This window comes from Bidens hawaiensis, unplaced genomic scaffold (genome assembly GCF_021521415.1).
Source record: "Bidens hawaiensis isolate Kalapana, Puna unplaced genomic scaffold, B.hawaiensis_p1.1 tig00039121_1, whole genome shotgun sequence".
NCBI lineage: Eukaryota > Viridiplantae > Streptophyta > Magnoliopsida > Asterales > Asteraceae > Bidens > Bidens hawaiensis.
In genome coordinates, this window is record NW_027496887.1 from 17,005 (window position 1) to 34,162 (window position 17,158).

At 33.2% G+C, this 17,158-nt stretch overlaps 1 protein-coding gene across 1 annotated transcript; it reads left to right on the forward strand.

Moving 5' to 3' along the window:
- The first annotated feature begins 292 nt into the window (after nt 1-292).
- LOC143591004 (KH domain-containing protein HEN4-like) lies at nt 293-5,053 on the forward strand. The gene is made up of 8 exons (XM_077071333.1): nt 293-954; nt 2,122-2,481; nt 2,564-2,812; nt 3,822-4,010; nt 4,084-4,142; nt 4,222-4,333; nt 4,411-4,888; nt 4,983-5,053. The coding sequence occupies exons 1-7, from the start codon at nt 349-351 to the stop codon at nt 4,546-4,548; spliced, it is 1,713 nt and encodes a 570-aa protein (XP_076927448.1). The 5' UTR covers nt 293-348; the 3' UTR covers nt 4,549-4,888; nt 4,983-5,053.
- Nucleotides 5,054-17,158: the final 12,105 nt, after the last annotated feature.

The window sequence follows — 17,158 nt, forward strand, 5'->3', positions numbered from 1 at the left end:
CATCTATTGAGGGATTCACCGGATAAAACCAGACCCCCACGCCTACCAAATGGCATGACAGCGAGGAGCCGGTAAAACCAGGTGAGATCAGGACTCGAACCCTGGCAAGTCATGGCCATCCCTCATATCTCCCATATAAATTGGTGATAGTGAGGTTTGAACCCTATACTTCTCACTTATAAAGTGGTGAGTGCTCTACCTCTCACTTATTTCTTAATTCTTATTCTTACTTTTATTTTTTTATTTATAGAAACAATAATAATAAATAATAAAAAACCAGTTTCTGAAATGGAAGTCTATTTCAGTCAGGCTGTCTTCCAATCCAACTCTCTTCCAATCGCCGCCGCCATGTCCGACACTCCGACCACCTCGGACACTAACCTCAATCTCAACCTTAACCTTAAACCCCACAAAACCAACCAACTGCCACTCACCGTCCCGACCGACTGCACCTGTTTCCGCCTCTTATGCCACGCGTCCCGCATCGGCGGCGTCATCGGCAAGTCCGGCCACGTCATCAAACAATTCCAACGCCAAACCACCGCCAAAATCCGCGTAGAAACCCCAAACCCTAACTCCGACGACCGTATAATAACCATCATCGGAAACACCCAACTTAACAAAACGATGTCGTTTAACAATAATAATATTAATAATAATAATAATAATAATGACTTTATAAGTTATGAAGTGTCAGCGGCACAAGAGGCGTTAATAAAGGTGTTTGAGCGGATATTATATGTGGCAGCTGAAGCAGAGGGAGGGGATTTGGCATCGGGAGGGGTGGTGTCGTGTCGGTTATTAGTCGATAAGAGTGTGATCGGGGCGGTGATCGGGAAAAAGGGGAAAGTGATTGAGAAGATTAGGAGGGATACCGGGTGTAAGGTTAGGGTTTTGGGTGAGGATAAGATGACGTCGTCGTCGTGTGCGTTGGTTACCGATGAAATGGTGGAGGTTAGTGTTTCGTTGTTGTTGCAATTAATTGTTTGTGATAATGCCCAAATGAGAAGTTAGTTGTAATTGTTGTATGTTGAGAATATTTAATGTGGAAAGTGTTGCGCTTTTTGTCGAAAGTTGCTAATTCTAGCTAAACATGTTTGTTTCATAAATGGTTTAGGGTTTGTTATTATTTACCAAATGTGAATTGTGTATTATGGATCACTATATATTATATATATAAAACTCCCGCGTATCTCGTTAATCTTGTGGAAAAAATAAAAGTTATCGGGTTACTTTGGGTCCGGGACCGATCGAAGCTAAACTTGATTGCATAGGAAGAGTGGCAGTCCTTAAATATTATGTTTTAGGAGGTTGTTGTTTGGTGTCTTTTTGTTTAGTTCCGACTACTTCCGGTGGTTAAATTCCGTAACTTTCCTTGTGTTCTTGCCTGTGACTCTTTGGTTCTTTGGGTGTTTTAATATTAAGTTTCGTTGGCCGTTAAAAAAAAGGTATATCGCATGAACGTTTTAGACATGATTTGTTAGACCTGTACCTCTTTGAGGACATGGTCGGGATAGGATTTCTTGGAGGCGTCGGAATTTCGGATTAAGGTTATGTTTTTTTAGGAGAGTGTGTAGAACTTGTTTTATATGTCATGGACCGTTAGCTCTAATTATTTTCATTTGCTTTAGCCTTAGTCTTGCCTTAGCATGTCTTGATGTACAAACTTGTAGAGAGTATATATGTACTTTAGAAGGTGTTAATGCTTTGATTCTTGTCGCTTTGCTTCTTTGTTTGTTGGTATTTTATTTTAATCAACTTTATACGCTACCAATATTTTACTATTATCATTTAAGTACTCTTGTTTGGTTGTTTATACTTTATAGCCATTTGATGTCACCTGATTTGCTTTTATGTGCGTCTCATTGAAAGGTCTTTGGAGCCGAGGGTCTCATTGGGCGCAGCCTCTCTACCCCTGGGGTAGAGGAAAGGTCTGTCCTCGTCATATCCTCCCCAGACCCTACCAATATCACTGTTTTTAGTGGGATTTTACTGGATAAGTTTGTTTTGTTTGTATATATAAGGTTACAATTTAGGATGTACACATGGAAACATAATTAAATACGGTATCCTGTTTAATGAAGAGACAAAGCATAACAAATTAGACGAAATTTATTGCAGATCGAGGGTGATAATTTGGCCATCAAAAAAGCACTTCTTGCTGTCACCGGTTGCCTTCAAGAACGCTCATATGCACATAAAGCAAAGACGGTTTTAGGTGGACCCCATCATGCAGTTTCTCATGAGACCATAATTAACGGGCACACGGATATCTCCTCTGTATCTTCAGATGGTGACACCTGTCCACCTCAGCAGGAAATAGTTTTCAGGATGCTATGCTCCAGTGATCGCATGGGCAGTGTGATAGGCAAATCAGGAACCATTATTCAAGCTCTTCAAAACGAATCCGGTGCTAGTATAAGCTTCAATGGTCCAGTTGCTGGTTGTGATGAACGAGTGATCACCATCACTTCTAAAGAGGTTTGCTATAAATATGTTACACATTGTTCATAGAATAAGTTATGTCGTATATTGTTGTTTTAATATGTTTTTTTTCTTATAGACACTAGAGTCACGGAACTCGGCTGCACAAAATGCTGCAATTCTTGTTTATAGTAGGATAGAGACAGCATCGTCAAGTGGTGTAGTGGCTTCTGCTAGACTTTTGATTTCGCAAAACCAGATGGGCTGTTTGTTGGGGAAAGGCGGGTCCGTAATTGCAGATATGAGGAAAGTAACGGGTGCGGTTATAAAGATTGTCGGTGACCATCAAGTCCCAAAGTGTGCTCTTGAGACTGATCAAGTAGTGCTGGTGAGCTCTTCTTGCCCTCATTTCTGCTTTTCTTTTATTTTTCCGGGTCAATTTTAGAAATTTGCTTAGTGTGTGCCGGAATGGGTTGGGCCAATCTGCAAAGACATTTCTTATTTAATTTGTTGAAGTCCGTAATTTAATTCGTTTGACCTGTTGTAAATGAGCCAAACGCAAACTCCACTAAGCTCGGCTCGTTTAACTTACGAGATCTTAAGTTTGGCTCGTTTCAATCTCTATTTCTAAAGCTCGAGCTTGGCTCGTGAGTAGTTTTTCAAGCTCAAGTTTGGCTCATTTGTTATTTATTAATCAGTTTATATACATTTTAAATTTTTCTATATTTATTTCGGCTATACTATTTATATGTAACATTATCTATATTTTTTTTGTTATTTTTACCATAATTATTAAACATACATATATTATATAGTATATACATGGATATTTAGTATAATACATAAAAAAAGTATATAAATAATAGGCCCATTTAGCCTCGTGAGACAGCTTGAGCTTGATAAGTGAAGCTCATGCTTGTCGCGTTTGTTATGTAATAAATACTATACATACATTTTTAATTAATTTATGTTAATTTAATTATATTTTATGTATAAGTTACATGTATTGTTTAGTTATATTTATCATAGTTACATATATGTGTATCTTAACATATTAAATGAAAATCATAATAATAGGCTCGCAAGATAGCTCGAGCTTGATAAGTGAAGCTTGGACTCAGGCTTGTTTATCAAACAAGCTTATTTTTAGGTTTGAGCTTGTTTAAGCTCAGTTTGATTTGAACTTTTAGCTGGCCAATCTCAAGTAGCTCACGAGCGGCTTAACTCATCTACACCCCTACCTGTTAAGATAAAACGTAACTGAAATGAACCTTTTTTTAATTTAACAGGGCAAAACTGCTGCTTTTTGTAATTATTTTTCAATATTTTCATGCACATTAAGTGTGCATACGTTAGCTTTTCTAACTATAAATTAAATGAACCGTCTTTATTTAAAGATGACAGGAGAGTTTGTAAATGTACGAGACGCGCTATACAGTGTTACTGGCAGGCTGAGGACCCACTTTTTTTCCAGTAAAATGTTAAAAGGCCATGGAATGAGGGGCCCACATGCAAACTTACATCGCAGTATGGAAGGTCTCAAATTGTCAAGTAGCATCGAACATCCTGCAAAACCGCATACTCGGGTAATATTTTATTTCATTATATTATTGTTTCCATATTTTATAATCTAAATCATGTTCATGTAACCGACTGCAGGTAAGGAAGGGTAATAAGGCATCAACTTCTGTTAAAGGTGGTACTGAGCTGATTAGCAGGTTTGCATATATTTGACATTACATTTTATTTAATTTTTATTTATTTTCACTTAACCGACTTTTGTGGTGATATTTGCAGTGGAGGTAGGCTGGCTATAGTGACGAGTATGAGTGTAGAAATTGTGGTACCTCAAAATGTTATTGGTCGGGTTTTGGGGGAGAATGAAAGCAATCTAACTCTTCTAAGACAGGTAACTAACAAACTAATTAACTGCTTGCATATTCAATAATTTTATTTGTATTTATAATTATTTTTGTGTAAAACCAGATTTCGGGTGCAAAGGTTGTAGTGCATGAACCACAGTCGGGAACAACCGACCATATTGTTGTTATATCTGGTACTCCTGATGAAACACAGTCGGCTCAGAGCCTCCTTCAAGCTTTCATACTTTCTGATCAATCATGACTTTCGGTTAGTCAAAGTCAACATGTTTTTTGTATTAATATACTTTTGTGACCAATCCTGACAAAGACAAGGATGCTTTAAAAGCCGTTTTTTGGTCAAATTCCCCGATCCCTTTAGTCAAGGTCACCGTGTTTTTTTTAGGTCATGGGATTAGTTTAGGTAGTAGTTGTACTGTAACTTAAAAGCAATTTCTTTTGTATGCTCATTTGTTGGATACCACTTTCATTTTGAGCACTGAAAATGCAGCAGCATAATTGGAAAGTGGAGCAAATGTGCAATGTACAATTGACTAATAATGAACAACATATTGTATTATAACTTCATAAACGTGTCGCATAGCGTTTTTTTTACTCTTTTATGTAAAGTTAAAACTGTTAGATTTGGGTTGTAATTTATCTGGTAAAATTAGTTAATCTAGAACGTTGACTAAAAAGTCGTCTTTGAAACAAAACAGAGAATCAGACCTAATAATAGAAGTAGTTAAGTTTAGGTCTGATTTTCAACCCATTTGTAAAATCATTAGGTTGATTATCACAAGTCAATAAAGTAAAACTGCAAGGACAAAAATACATAATATCATTGTCATTTGGGTTTAGCCGTTTAGGTTATAAAACATGTTTACATATGGTAACTTAATTATCCTGTGTAGCCCATTTATTTAACCTGACCACATGCTAGTACCCTTTGTTGTCATTTTGATCACATGCTACCGATGTGATTTTGATCGCATACCATTAGAGGTGTTATTCGGGTTGTACTTTTGGGTTTGAGAAATTTATTTCAAGTGCTCATACCCGGCTGTAATCTCCCTCGGGTTCGGGTTTTAAGAGAATAGGTTAAACTCCCTCGGGTTACTCGACTTCGGGTTATATATATATATATATATATAGGGTCATGATCATGAGAGAACTTTTTTAAAATTGAGAACTATGAGAACCATTTTGGACCACAAAAAACCCAAAAATAAAAATAAATCATAAAATAAAAAAAAAACACAAAAATGAAAAAAGTAAAAAAACCAAAATTCTTATTTTAACATCCCGGTTTCAAAAAAAAACTCCGTTTAACTAAATTATATACAAATATGTATAATATATACATATATATACGTTTACATGTTTTTTTATACACATATGTGTAATTTAAGATAAATGATACTATACATATGTGTATATTGCGTAACTAAAGATTAAATAAAATTATACATATGTGTATAATACGACGTTTTTTTTAATAAAACCGGAATTAATTATAAGAATTTTGGGTTTTTTACTTTTTTTAAATTTTTGTTATTTTTTGTTTTATGATTTTTTTAAATATTTTTTAAAGGTGTTTTTAGTGGTTCAAAATGATTCTCAAAGTTCTCAATTTACAAAGGATCCTTACACTATATATATATATATAGGGTCTGGATCAAATACAAATGAAATTAGCATGCTAAACGTGAGAATCAAGTAGAATAATTATGTAATTACTCTATGATATAATTACATAATTACTCTACTTGATTCTCACGTTTAGCATGTTAATTTCAACTGTACATTAACCTTCCCATATATATATATATATATATATATATAGAGAGAGAGAGAGAGAGTGAGTTAGGTTATCGTACTATAATTCTTAACGTACGCGAATTACTCTCAAGCCAAAACACAAAATGCTCAGCTTGAAAATTGATTCAAGGAAACACAGTTACACTCATGTCAAAATTGATTCACCTGTGTCTACATCAATGATACCTAATGAAGGTATGATTTTTGATTTTGTCGACGCTGCAGAGCAATTCTATAAAAGATATGTTTTAGCTTACGACTTTTCTATAAGGAAAGGCACACAATGGGTGGTTAAAATGTTCTTCGACTTAAGTGTTTTGTTTGTATCAAGGAGGGGTCAAGAACGATTAAGGAGGTTGACACGCTTAGTGAAGATTATAAAGGGAAAAAAGAGCGTAGGAGACCTTCTCAAAGAACCGATTGTAATGCACAACTCCGAGTAGTTTTAACGGACAAAGGAAAGTAAATGGTGAATTTTTTTGGTGAGGCACAAAATCATCCTTTTGTTAACGAAGATGATATCCATTTTCTGATTGCTGCTAGGGAGCTTACATTTACACACAAAAAGATGTTAGATGATTTGGCTAAAATCAACATTGGTCCTATAAAGGCTTTTAACATTATGCGGACCTTGTATGGTGGTTTCGATAAAGTTGGCGCAACAAAGTATGATTATAAAAACTACAAAAGAAAAATTAACTTATATATTGGCGACTACGATGCTAAGATGGTTGTTCAACGTCTTATGGTGAAAAAAGACTATTGTGCTAATTTGTTGTGTGAATATTTTACCAGCAATGATGGCGCATTAAAGGGTTATATTTTGGGCTGACGAGTGTGCCAAGAGAAATTTCTATGTGTTCGGGGACGTTGTCTCATTTAATGCTTCATATCGTCATAACAAGCACAAAACTTTCAGTCAATATTATACATTGTTTCTTTCAATTATACAAACAAAAGTAGTGTGTATTTGTTTCGTTTTCTTTATTATAGGGTATAACATGGTTTTTGTTAGAATTGACAACCATAATAGGAATGTTACTTTTGGTGCGGGTCTCCTTGGATCTGAAACAACTGAATCTTATGCTTAGTTATTGAAGTGTTTTAAGAGTGCTTTTGGGTACGAACCCTCAGTAGTGGTTGTAACTGACAAAGACCCCGCCATGAAACATGCAATTGAAGACATTTTCCCTAATTCTGGACACCGTTTGTGCATGTGGCATATTATGGATAAACGACCTGGGAAGGTATAAACTCCATTATATTGTTCTTTCCCTTTTTTCTTTATAGCAATAATGATTATATTGTTTTCAATTCCCTAAAAAAATTACATTCATAAGTTGGTGCCAATTTTTGCAACACTATTGACTTTAAGACTCTGCTTTGTGATATTGTTTGGACTGATTCCATAACACCTGAACTGTTTGAGAAAGATTGGGATTCAATAATGAATGATTTTCAGTTAAATTATCACGCCTAGCAGATTAGAGAGTCATGGATTCCAGCATACTATCGTAAAGAAAACATGTCTGGTCTAATTCGTAAATCATCAAGATCATAGAGTGAATCATTTTTTTGGAAAATTTTGCAACGCACATTGCACTTTGGTTGAGTTCTTGGCACATTTTGAAACTACATTTGAACATCAAAGACATCAATAAGATTCCAATATTTATTTTTCTAATGTGCATGTCTTTGATGTTTCAATGCAGTTTCAAAATGTGCCAAAAACTCGACCAAAGTGTAACGTGCATTGCAAAATTTTTCAAAAAAATGGTTCTCACTCTCTGTTCTTGATGATGTACGCATTATACCATACATGTTTTCTTCACGATAGTATGTTGGAATCCATGACTCTCTAATCTGGAATATATCTAACAACTAGACGTGATCATTTAACTGAAAATCCGTCATTATTGAATCTCACTCCTTCTCAAAATAGTTCGGGTGTTATAGAATCAGTCCAGACAATTGCAAAGATTGGCACCGACTTGTGAATGTACTTTTTTTTGGGGGGGGGGGGGATTGGAAACAATATAATCATTATTGTTATAAAGGAAAAGAACAATATAATGGAGTTTATACCTTTCCAGATAGTTTATTATATGTCTCATGCACAAACGGTGTCTAGAATTAGAGAAATCGCCTTCAATTGCACGTTTCATGGCCGGGTCTTGGTCAGTTACAACCACTGAGGGTTCCTACCCAAAAGCACTCTTAAAACACTTCAATAACCATGCATAAGATTCAACTGTTTCAGATCCAAGGAGAGCCACACCAAGAGTAACATTCCTACTATGGTTATCAATTCCAGTAAATGGAACAAAAACCATGTTATACCTATAAATAAAGATAAAACGAAATAAATACATACTGCTTTTGTTTGTACAATTGAAAGAAACAAGGTATAACATGGACTAAAAGTTTTGTACTTGTTATGACGATATGTAGCATCAAATGATACAACGTCCACGAACACATAGGAATTTCTCTTGGCACACTCGTTAGCCCAAAATAAACCCTTTAATGTGCCATCATTGCTGGTAAAATAGTACATGAAAAATTAGGACAATAGTCTTTTTTCGCCATAAGATGTTGAACAACCATCATAGTTTCCAATATATAAGTTACCCTTTTGTAGTTTTTACAATTAGACTTTGTTGCGCCAACTTTATCGAAACCACCATGCAAGGTCCATATAATGTTAAAAGCCTTTACAGGACCAATGTTGATATTAGCCAAATCATTTAACATCTTTTTGTGTGTAAATGTAAGCTCCCTAGCAACAGTCAGAAAATGAATATCATCTTCGTTAACAAAAGAATGATAGTGTGCCTTGCCGAAAAATTCACCATATACTTGCCTTTGTCCGTCACAATTACCTGGAGTTGTGCATTACAACAAGTTCTTTGAGATGGTCTCCTACGCTTTTTTTCCCTTTATGATCTTCACTAAGCATGTCAACCTCCTTAATCGTTCTTGACCCCTACTTGGTACAAACAAAACACTTCAGCCGAAGAACATTATTAACCACCCATTGTGTGCCTTTCCTTATAGAAAATCGCAAGCTAAAGCATATCTTTTATAGAATTGTAGCGTCGACAGAATCAAAAATCATACATTCATTAGGTATCATTGATGCAGAAACAAGTGGTGTGTACATCTTCGTACCTGAATTGGGAGAGATGTGTTGAATTCCAAGTTCTTGGTATGTTGGTGGATCTTTGTAGAAAATAAACAAGTTGAAATCAACATAGCAAAGTTGGAAATAAATTAGAAAAGAAGTGTGCATAAGATAAACAAATTAGTATATGTAATGTACTTATGATCAAAAATGGAATCGAATACATAGCACACATTAAATCAGTTAAAGTAATTAAGTTGATGTCGTTAAAAACACACCGGTGACCCGTCACTTACATTGTATTTAGTAGGTTTAGCCAACATCGTTAAAAAAAATATGAACATAACACATTGTATCCGAAAGACACTACTGCTACAGTGGTGTATTTTGATTTCGTTGTAAACACAGTATTGAACCACAATACACAATATCAAAATACCAAAATTGTTATAGGTTTAGCAAAGGATGACATGAACATAACCACACTGTTGTCAAATAATAAACACACAACAAATAAAACTGCATCTTAACGAAAATTATATTGGCTTAGCAAATGATAACATGTACATAACACATTATATTCAAATAATAAACACACAACATTAACGAAAATTATATAGGCTTAGCAGAGGATAACATGAACATAACACACCATCATAACGAAATTGAGCAACTTAAAAACATTAGTGTCTGTTATATTGCGGTTGAAACGAAAATAATAATACGCATAGAAAGCTAAAAATCACACAACGTCATAACACAATTAATATAGGTTTATCCAAAGATCACACGAACATAACACACCATAATGACGAAAAATAAGAAAGTAATTAATGGTTGTACGTATGGAGATTTACCTAGTTGATGGTCATCCTTGAAGTTCTCCATGTTGAATATTGTATTGATTGTTAATGGAGATTAGAATGAAAGAGTTTTTATTGATTAAGAAGATTAGTGAAAATTAGAATGAAAGAGTGTTTATTGATTAAGAAGATGAGATCATGAATAATGTGATCATGAATAAGAAAAAGAGATCCTGATTTATTGGTTGTTAATTTTAGTTTAGATGTAGAGGGAGGTTAAATTGAAACTGATCGTGAATAATAATCAATTAACTAGCAACAAAATAGGGATGAATATTAATTTAGTTATTTACATTCTATAATAAGCAAAAAAAAACAAATATTACAATCCTACCACTAGTTTCATTTTAATCTAATGGTGAACTCTTCCTACACTTTTTAGAAAAAAAATACTTTTTATTATAACCTTACTAACGCTAAAATTCAAGCAATTATATCATCATCAATTTTTAACTTACGTAAACAAATAACAAACCACATAATCAAAATAGACAATCCTTTAACAAGTCACGTTAACACATATCAAAGGTGCGTCACCTTAACATTTATCAAAGATTAAATGTTTTTTCTTTTTGTTAAAGATAAATGATGTAGAATAACACGTATTTCCTTATCTATATATAAGGTAAATTGAGCAATTTTTATATATTTTTTTTCTAGAACATGTTATATAACAATACTAGCATGATGTAATATGAAAATTCCATGAACCACGTGATATTTAAAAACTAAAATTATTTCTTGTTTTTTATATTTTTTTTAACGTATCATTAGTTCATGATGTGCTAAAAGTAATCTAATAATTATTAACTAAATTACGCTAATCTAGACACTAAGTAATACTTGAGACTCTCTAAAACGCGACTAAACTACTAACCGGCAAGTGAACCGATCGACTCTAGTAAAGCTAAGTAAGTCCGAATATCGAACCCACGAGACTCTTTAAATTACGTAAATTAACTAATTAGACTTGACTAACTAATACGACTATTAATTATTATTATTATTATTATTATTATTATTATTATTATTATTATTATAGGGGTTTTTTAACTATATTATATTAAACTAATAAAATAAACTAATTAATAAAAGACAATTGATGAAACACAAGTCAAACAAGTTTCACTAATTCAGATGATGATGAAATACCACCTAGGCTAGAATCCTCAAAGTTTTAGTTATTAATTAATCGGAAAATGCTTGTTATGGAACCGGGATCATAAAATAGTCACTTAAAAGAAAACCCGAACGGGACCCCTTGACCATTCTCAAGAAGACGCCTATGGATTTCCATTAAGCTCTTAAAAACACCAATTTTAATATTAGACTTCCTTACGGTTATCTAATTAATTATGATAGAGTACCTTTATAGCGAAATCCTACCTTACAGCGTGGAAATCAAAGGTAATTTGATGAACTTAATTGACTCGCTAGACAATATTAATTAATCAAACCTAGACGGACTCCTTACGAGGAACTAAATATAGCAATCTCAGTCAACAAAGATCTAACAATAACCTATCACCTTACAGCTTTCTAGGTTAGCAGCACACTTTTATTCGTTTGACTAATAATATTATTCCTATGATCATATTCGAATTCAATCATAAACTAGTCAAAAACACACAGTAGATGACTAACAAAATCCTATCATATGAAACAATCACCAAGAATTTTGTGGAATAATAAAACTAGAACAACCAAAACAAAGTACACATACGCATCAATCAAATAAACCAAACATTTTACCGAATCATAAAACCATAACGAAAAATAAATTCCAAATAAAATAAAACTTCAAACAATGGTTCAACACAAGCCTAGGCAGTCTAATAAGTTTAGCCTAACATCTTAAAATCAAAGAAACCAAAATAAATAAATTCAACAATCAAGCTCATGATTAAAATAATAAATTCAAACCAAATATTGATGATGCTTGGTTGAGTAAGTGTTGAACCCAAACACTCTATTCTCGAACCCAAAGGTTTTCTCTCTTGCGGTTGTGGGGTTTTTTTCCTTTTTACGGCCTGCTTCCAAAATAACAATAATGATAATAATGTTGATTGTAAGCCGTGTCCTCCTTTATGCCCTTAATTTTCATGTGTTTTACTTCTTTGTTTGTGGGCCTCACGAGATCCATACTTGGCCCATCACAATTTATTTTTATATCCTTAGCCGACTTCCATACGTGATGTTCATGAGTTTTTGACTTGTTTAGTTGGCCACTAAATAATTCAATCAATCTCACGTACTTGTTATCTAAAGCAAACAAACATAGTTTGTTAGTATTAAATATTTAAATGAAACAATTGTGTTTCTTTTTGAAATTATTGTTAACATCATTTATATACTGTTATCTAGTTACGAGATGAGTAATAACAATATTAGTAATATATAAAATCCATTCGAATATGCACTCGTTAAAATCATAGTGAACACACTCCATTTTAGTTCGTTGTTTCGCAAAACATTTATAATTCAAATTTGAGCTAATAGGAGCAAGATTATATAAAAACCAACTCAAATGTGTAGGAAATATTTATATAACTTATATATAATTTAGACAACATCAGTTCACTACCAATCGTTTGGATAGGTAACGATTTAGGGGTTACATGAAAGCCATTAAAAAGTATTGGTACTCGACTCATATTAGTTCAGGTGGTACTCATGTTTATTAGATTCGGGTTCAGGTTTCATGAGTACAAGTACTTTTGGGTTCGGGTTAATAGTTATTCGGGTCGGGTTTTGGATTAAAATGGCAGCCCTACATACCATCCTTGTGATTAATTACTTTAGCTGGTCACACTAGTTTTTATCCCCCGTATTACGAGGTTGTTTTATATTATTCGTTTCTAATATTTATATATTTTTTTGGATTTTATTTTTATATATTGTAAAGAAGTTAATAATATACTTAGGGTTTGATGATGAAAGAGTTTCACAAATAAATGAGATGTTATAACCCGGTTTAAGAGTTATATGGGTTTGGTGATACTCATGACCCGCTTATTATTTTTTTTACTATAAAATTGTTTATTAATTATAAATAATATCTTTTCTTATAAAATATCGTATATTAAATTTTAGTAGAGTGAATTGCGGTTTTCGTCTCTGTGGTTTGTTCAAATCCGCGGTTTTAGTCCAATAGTTTCAAATTTGCGATTTTCGTCCCTGTGGTTTCATTTCACTTGCAATTAAACCCGAATTCACTAACCTCAGTAAGCATATTCGTTAAACTCGTCAGCGTGCACTTCATGTGAAGGACATTTTTGTCCTTTTTTTTTCTCAAATACACCCCAGCCCCTCAGTGAGGAGGCTTGCGAATTAGGACTGTGGTTTATTTGAGGAGAAAAAGGGACAAAACTGCCCCTCACATGAGGGGCAATCTGATGGGTTTAACGACAAGACTTAACGAGATTATTGAATTCGGGTTTAATTGCAAGTTAATCGAAACCACGTGGACGAAAATCGCAAATTTGAAACCATTGGACTAAAACTGCAAATTTGGACAAACCACATAAACGAAAACCACAGTTTACTCTTTTTAGTATACCCATTTTTTATATGATTTTCATATCAAATATTTGAGAAGATTAATTGTTAATTTAATGAGATGTTATAACCCATTTATGGGTTATCTGGGTTTGGTGAGACTCATACCCGTGAAGTCGGTTCAAATGCATGATAAACCTCTATTTACAAATAAAGCAATATGATAGCTTGAGAGAATGTAGAAATGTTTCGTATATATATATATATATATATATATATATATATATATATATGTATATATATATTAGCGTTTATCCCCGTTTTACGGGGTTGTTTTATATTATTGGTTTCTAATATTTATATATACTTTTTGGATTTTATTTTAATGTAAAGAAGTTAATAATATATTTAGGATGTGATGATAAATGGGTTTCACAAATAATAAGATGTTATAACCCGGTTTGAAAGCTATATAGGTTTGGTGAGACCCATGACCCGCTTTATTTTTTTACTATAACTATAAAATTGTTTCTTAATTATAAATAATATATTTTTTTTAAAAAAATCATATATTAATTTTTAGTATATGTCAAATATTTGGTGATATTAATTTATAATTTAATGAGATGTTATAACCCGTTTAAGGACTATCTGGGTTTGGTAAGACCCATACCTGTGAATCTCGGTCAAATGCATGAGAAACCTTTATTTACAAATAATGCAATCTGGTGGCTTTAGAGAATTTATAGAGCAACCAGAGAGCTTTTAAAGGTTTCGTTATATATATATATATATATATATATATATATATATATATATATAAGATACTACCCTTTGTGACCATTGGCATTATCATTGAACCACATACTAGCTACGTGGTCATGATTACGAACACCCATCTGATTGTAATTTTGGACAAATCACATGGACGAAATCCGCAGTTTACTCTTTTTAGTATATCCATATTTTGTATGATTTTCATATCAAATATTTGATAAGATTAATTGTTAATTTAATGAGATGTTATAACCCGTTTAAGGATGACCTGGGTTTGGTGAGACCTATACCCGTGAAGTCGGTTCAAATGCATGAGAAACCTCCACTTACAAATAAAACAATCTAATGGTTTGAGAGAATATATGAGTGTATCGTTTATATATATACTAGTTTTTATCCCCCGTATAACTGGGGTTGTTTAATATTTTCATTTATAATATTGTGAATGTATTTTTTTGGATTGTAGTTTATTTATTGTAAGAAATTAATACTATACTTGAACCTATTTTGATTAATTTATATTAAGTTATGTGCAATTTTTAATGAAACGTTTAATGAATTATCTATTTAATTTTTATATTTATTCGTTTGTGTTTTGGATATTATTTTGTGAAACTTTTCATTTAAGTTAAAGTTAAAAAGAAAAAAGAATCGTGTATCTAAATTCGTATTGAGAAATTAAATTAGGGTTTGTTTTACATTTTACGTTTTTAATATTTATATATTTTTTGTATTTTAATTTTATTTATTGTAATGAAATTAATAATATACTTAGGGTTTGATAATTGAAGAGTTTCACAAATAAATGAGATAGTATAACCCGTTTAAAAGTTATCTGGGTATGATGAGACTCATGGCCCGCTTATTGTTTTTACTATAAAATTCTTTCATACTTATAAATAATATCTTTTTTTTAAAAAAATTGAATATTAATTTTTAGTATATCCCTATTTTTTAGAATTTTCATATGGGATATTGGTTTTAGATACTCCTAACTTTGGCTCATTGGTAGATAACACTCACAACTTACGAAATGTTCCCCAACACTCCTAACTTTTAACATATTTTCTTCTGGCATTCCCGGAGTAACGAGACACTCACGAAGGTAAAAAAATGTCATTTTTCAAAGTTCAAGGTATAAAATCAACATTTTGTTTCTTATATATTCCACCATCTCTCCCCACTCAACCACCATCCCTCTTCCATGCCGACAACCACCACCACCACTTACAGCCACCACGCCACTTACAGCCACCAACCAAGCACACAATAACAAACGAACAAATCTAAATGTATTGGTAACAAAAACAATTCATTGGATGAGTCAGTCAATAAATTTAATTTGAATAATAATAAAATATGGTATGCACCTGAGACTAAAAGCAATGTTGGCGGAGAAAGAATCGGCTCTAGAAGCAACAACAACCAGAATAAGTTTGAGACGTTGCCACTGAGTACTGGATTGATGAAGCTCGAAGAGATAGGGTTTCAGAGTCAATAAAATCCGTCCAATCGAAGCAGTGTGGAGAATCAGTGAGTGGCATGACGTCATGGCGCCACCATAGAACTGTGAGGTAGATGTGTTGATTGAGAAAATCAATAGGTATTATGGTGGATGATGATGATGATGATGATGATAACAAGAGATATAAGAAGTTGATGGATTGGATTGTTGGTTTGTGAAGGTAATGTGGTTTTATGGTGTTTAATTATGGAGTTGTCAGTCCTTTTCATTTCTATTGTTCATAACTTGTGTGGTCTACTGGTCCATAACTATAAAATTCCAGCTCAATTGCAAGCACTAAAGAATAAGGGTGACTGGTAGCTATCAGTGGCGGTGCTGGTTGGTGGTTGTCGGTAGAGAAGAGGGGGTGGTGGTTGGGTGAAGAGGGATTGTGGAATATATAATAAACAAAATGTTGATTTTATACCTTGAACTTTGAAAAATGACATTTTTTTACCCAAAACACTAACGAAGTTACCCAAACACTAACGAAGTTAGTGTCTCGTTACTCCGGGAGTGCCAGAAGAAAATATGCTAAAAGTTGGGGGTGTTGGGGAACATTTCGTAAGTTGGGAGTGATATCTACCAATTGGTCAAAGTTAAGAGTATTTAAAACCAATATCCCTTTTCATATCAAATATTTGGTGAGATTATTTTTAATATAATGAGATGTTATAACCCGTTTAATGGCTATATGGGTTTGGTGAGACTCATGCATATGAATTCGGGTCAAATGCATAAGAAACCACTATTTAGTATTTACAAATAAAGCATTATGGTGACTTGAAAGAAAATAGGAAGATTTCGTTTATATATATTAAAGATACGACATACTTAAGATACTACCCTTTTTGACCATTGACATTATCATTGAACCACAGACTAGCTATGTGGTCATGATTACGAACACTCATCTGGTCGTAATTTATTATAAAACCATGAAAACCCATGTTATTGATGTGCTTATGTTCACGTAAAACCCATGTGATCGAATCGCAAACATCTTTGCGATCTGGTTATTTACCGTGTGATGTAATCATCCAACATGAGTACGTACAAGCTTTTGTGGTCGCCTGCTATCCATGTGATTATCCCCTTAATCGTTTATCACCCTTGTGATCGATGCAAATTAATTTACCAGCTTTTAACCTACAACATGTTAAAAATAAATAACATACATAGATCACACAAGTAAATACATATGCATGATGGATCACTCACCTATACACACGAATGTTTCCCTAGAATCGTTCCATATATGAACTTAACAATCTTGGTTCGTTTTCAC

Bases quoted from the DNA above. Each gene is read 5' to 3' on its own strand.
- LOC143591004 (XM_077071333.1), top strand. From the start codon at position 349: ATGTCCGACACTCCGACCACCTCGGACACTAACCTCAATCTCAACCTT. The intron at 955-2,121 runs GTTAGTGTTTCG...AATTTATTGCAG, and splicing joins TTACCGATGAAATGGTGGAG to ATCGAGGGTGATAATTTGGC. The intron at 4,011-4,083 runs GTAATATTTTAT...AACCGACTGCAG, and splicing joins CTGCAAAACCGCATACTCGG to GTAAGGAAGGGTAATAAGGC.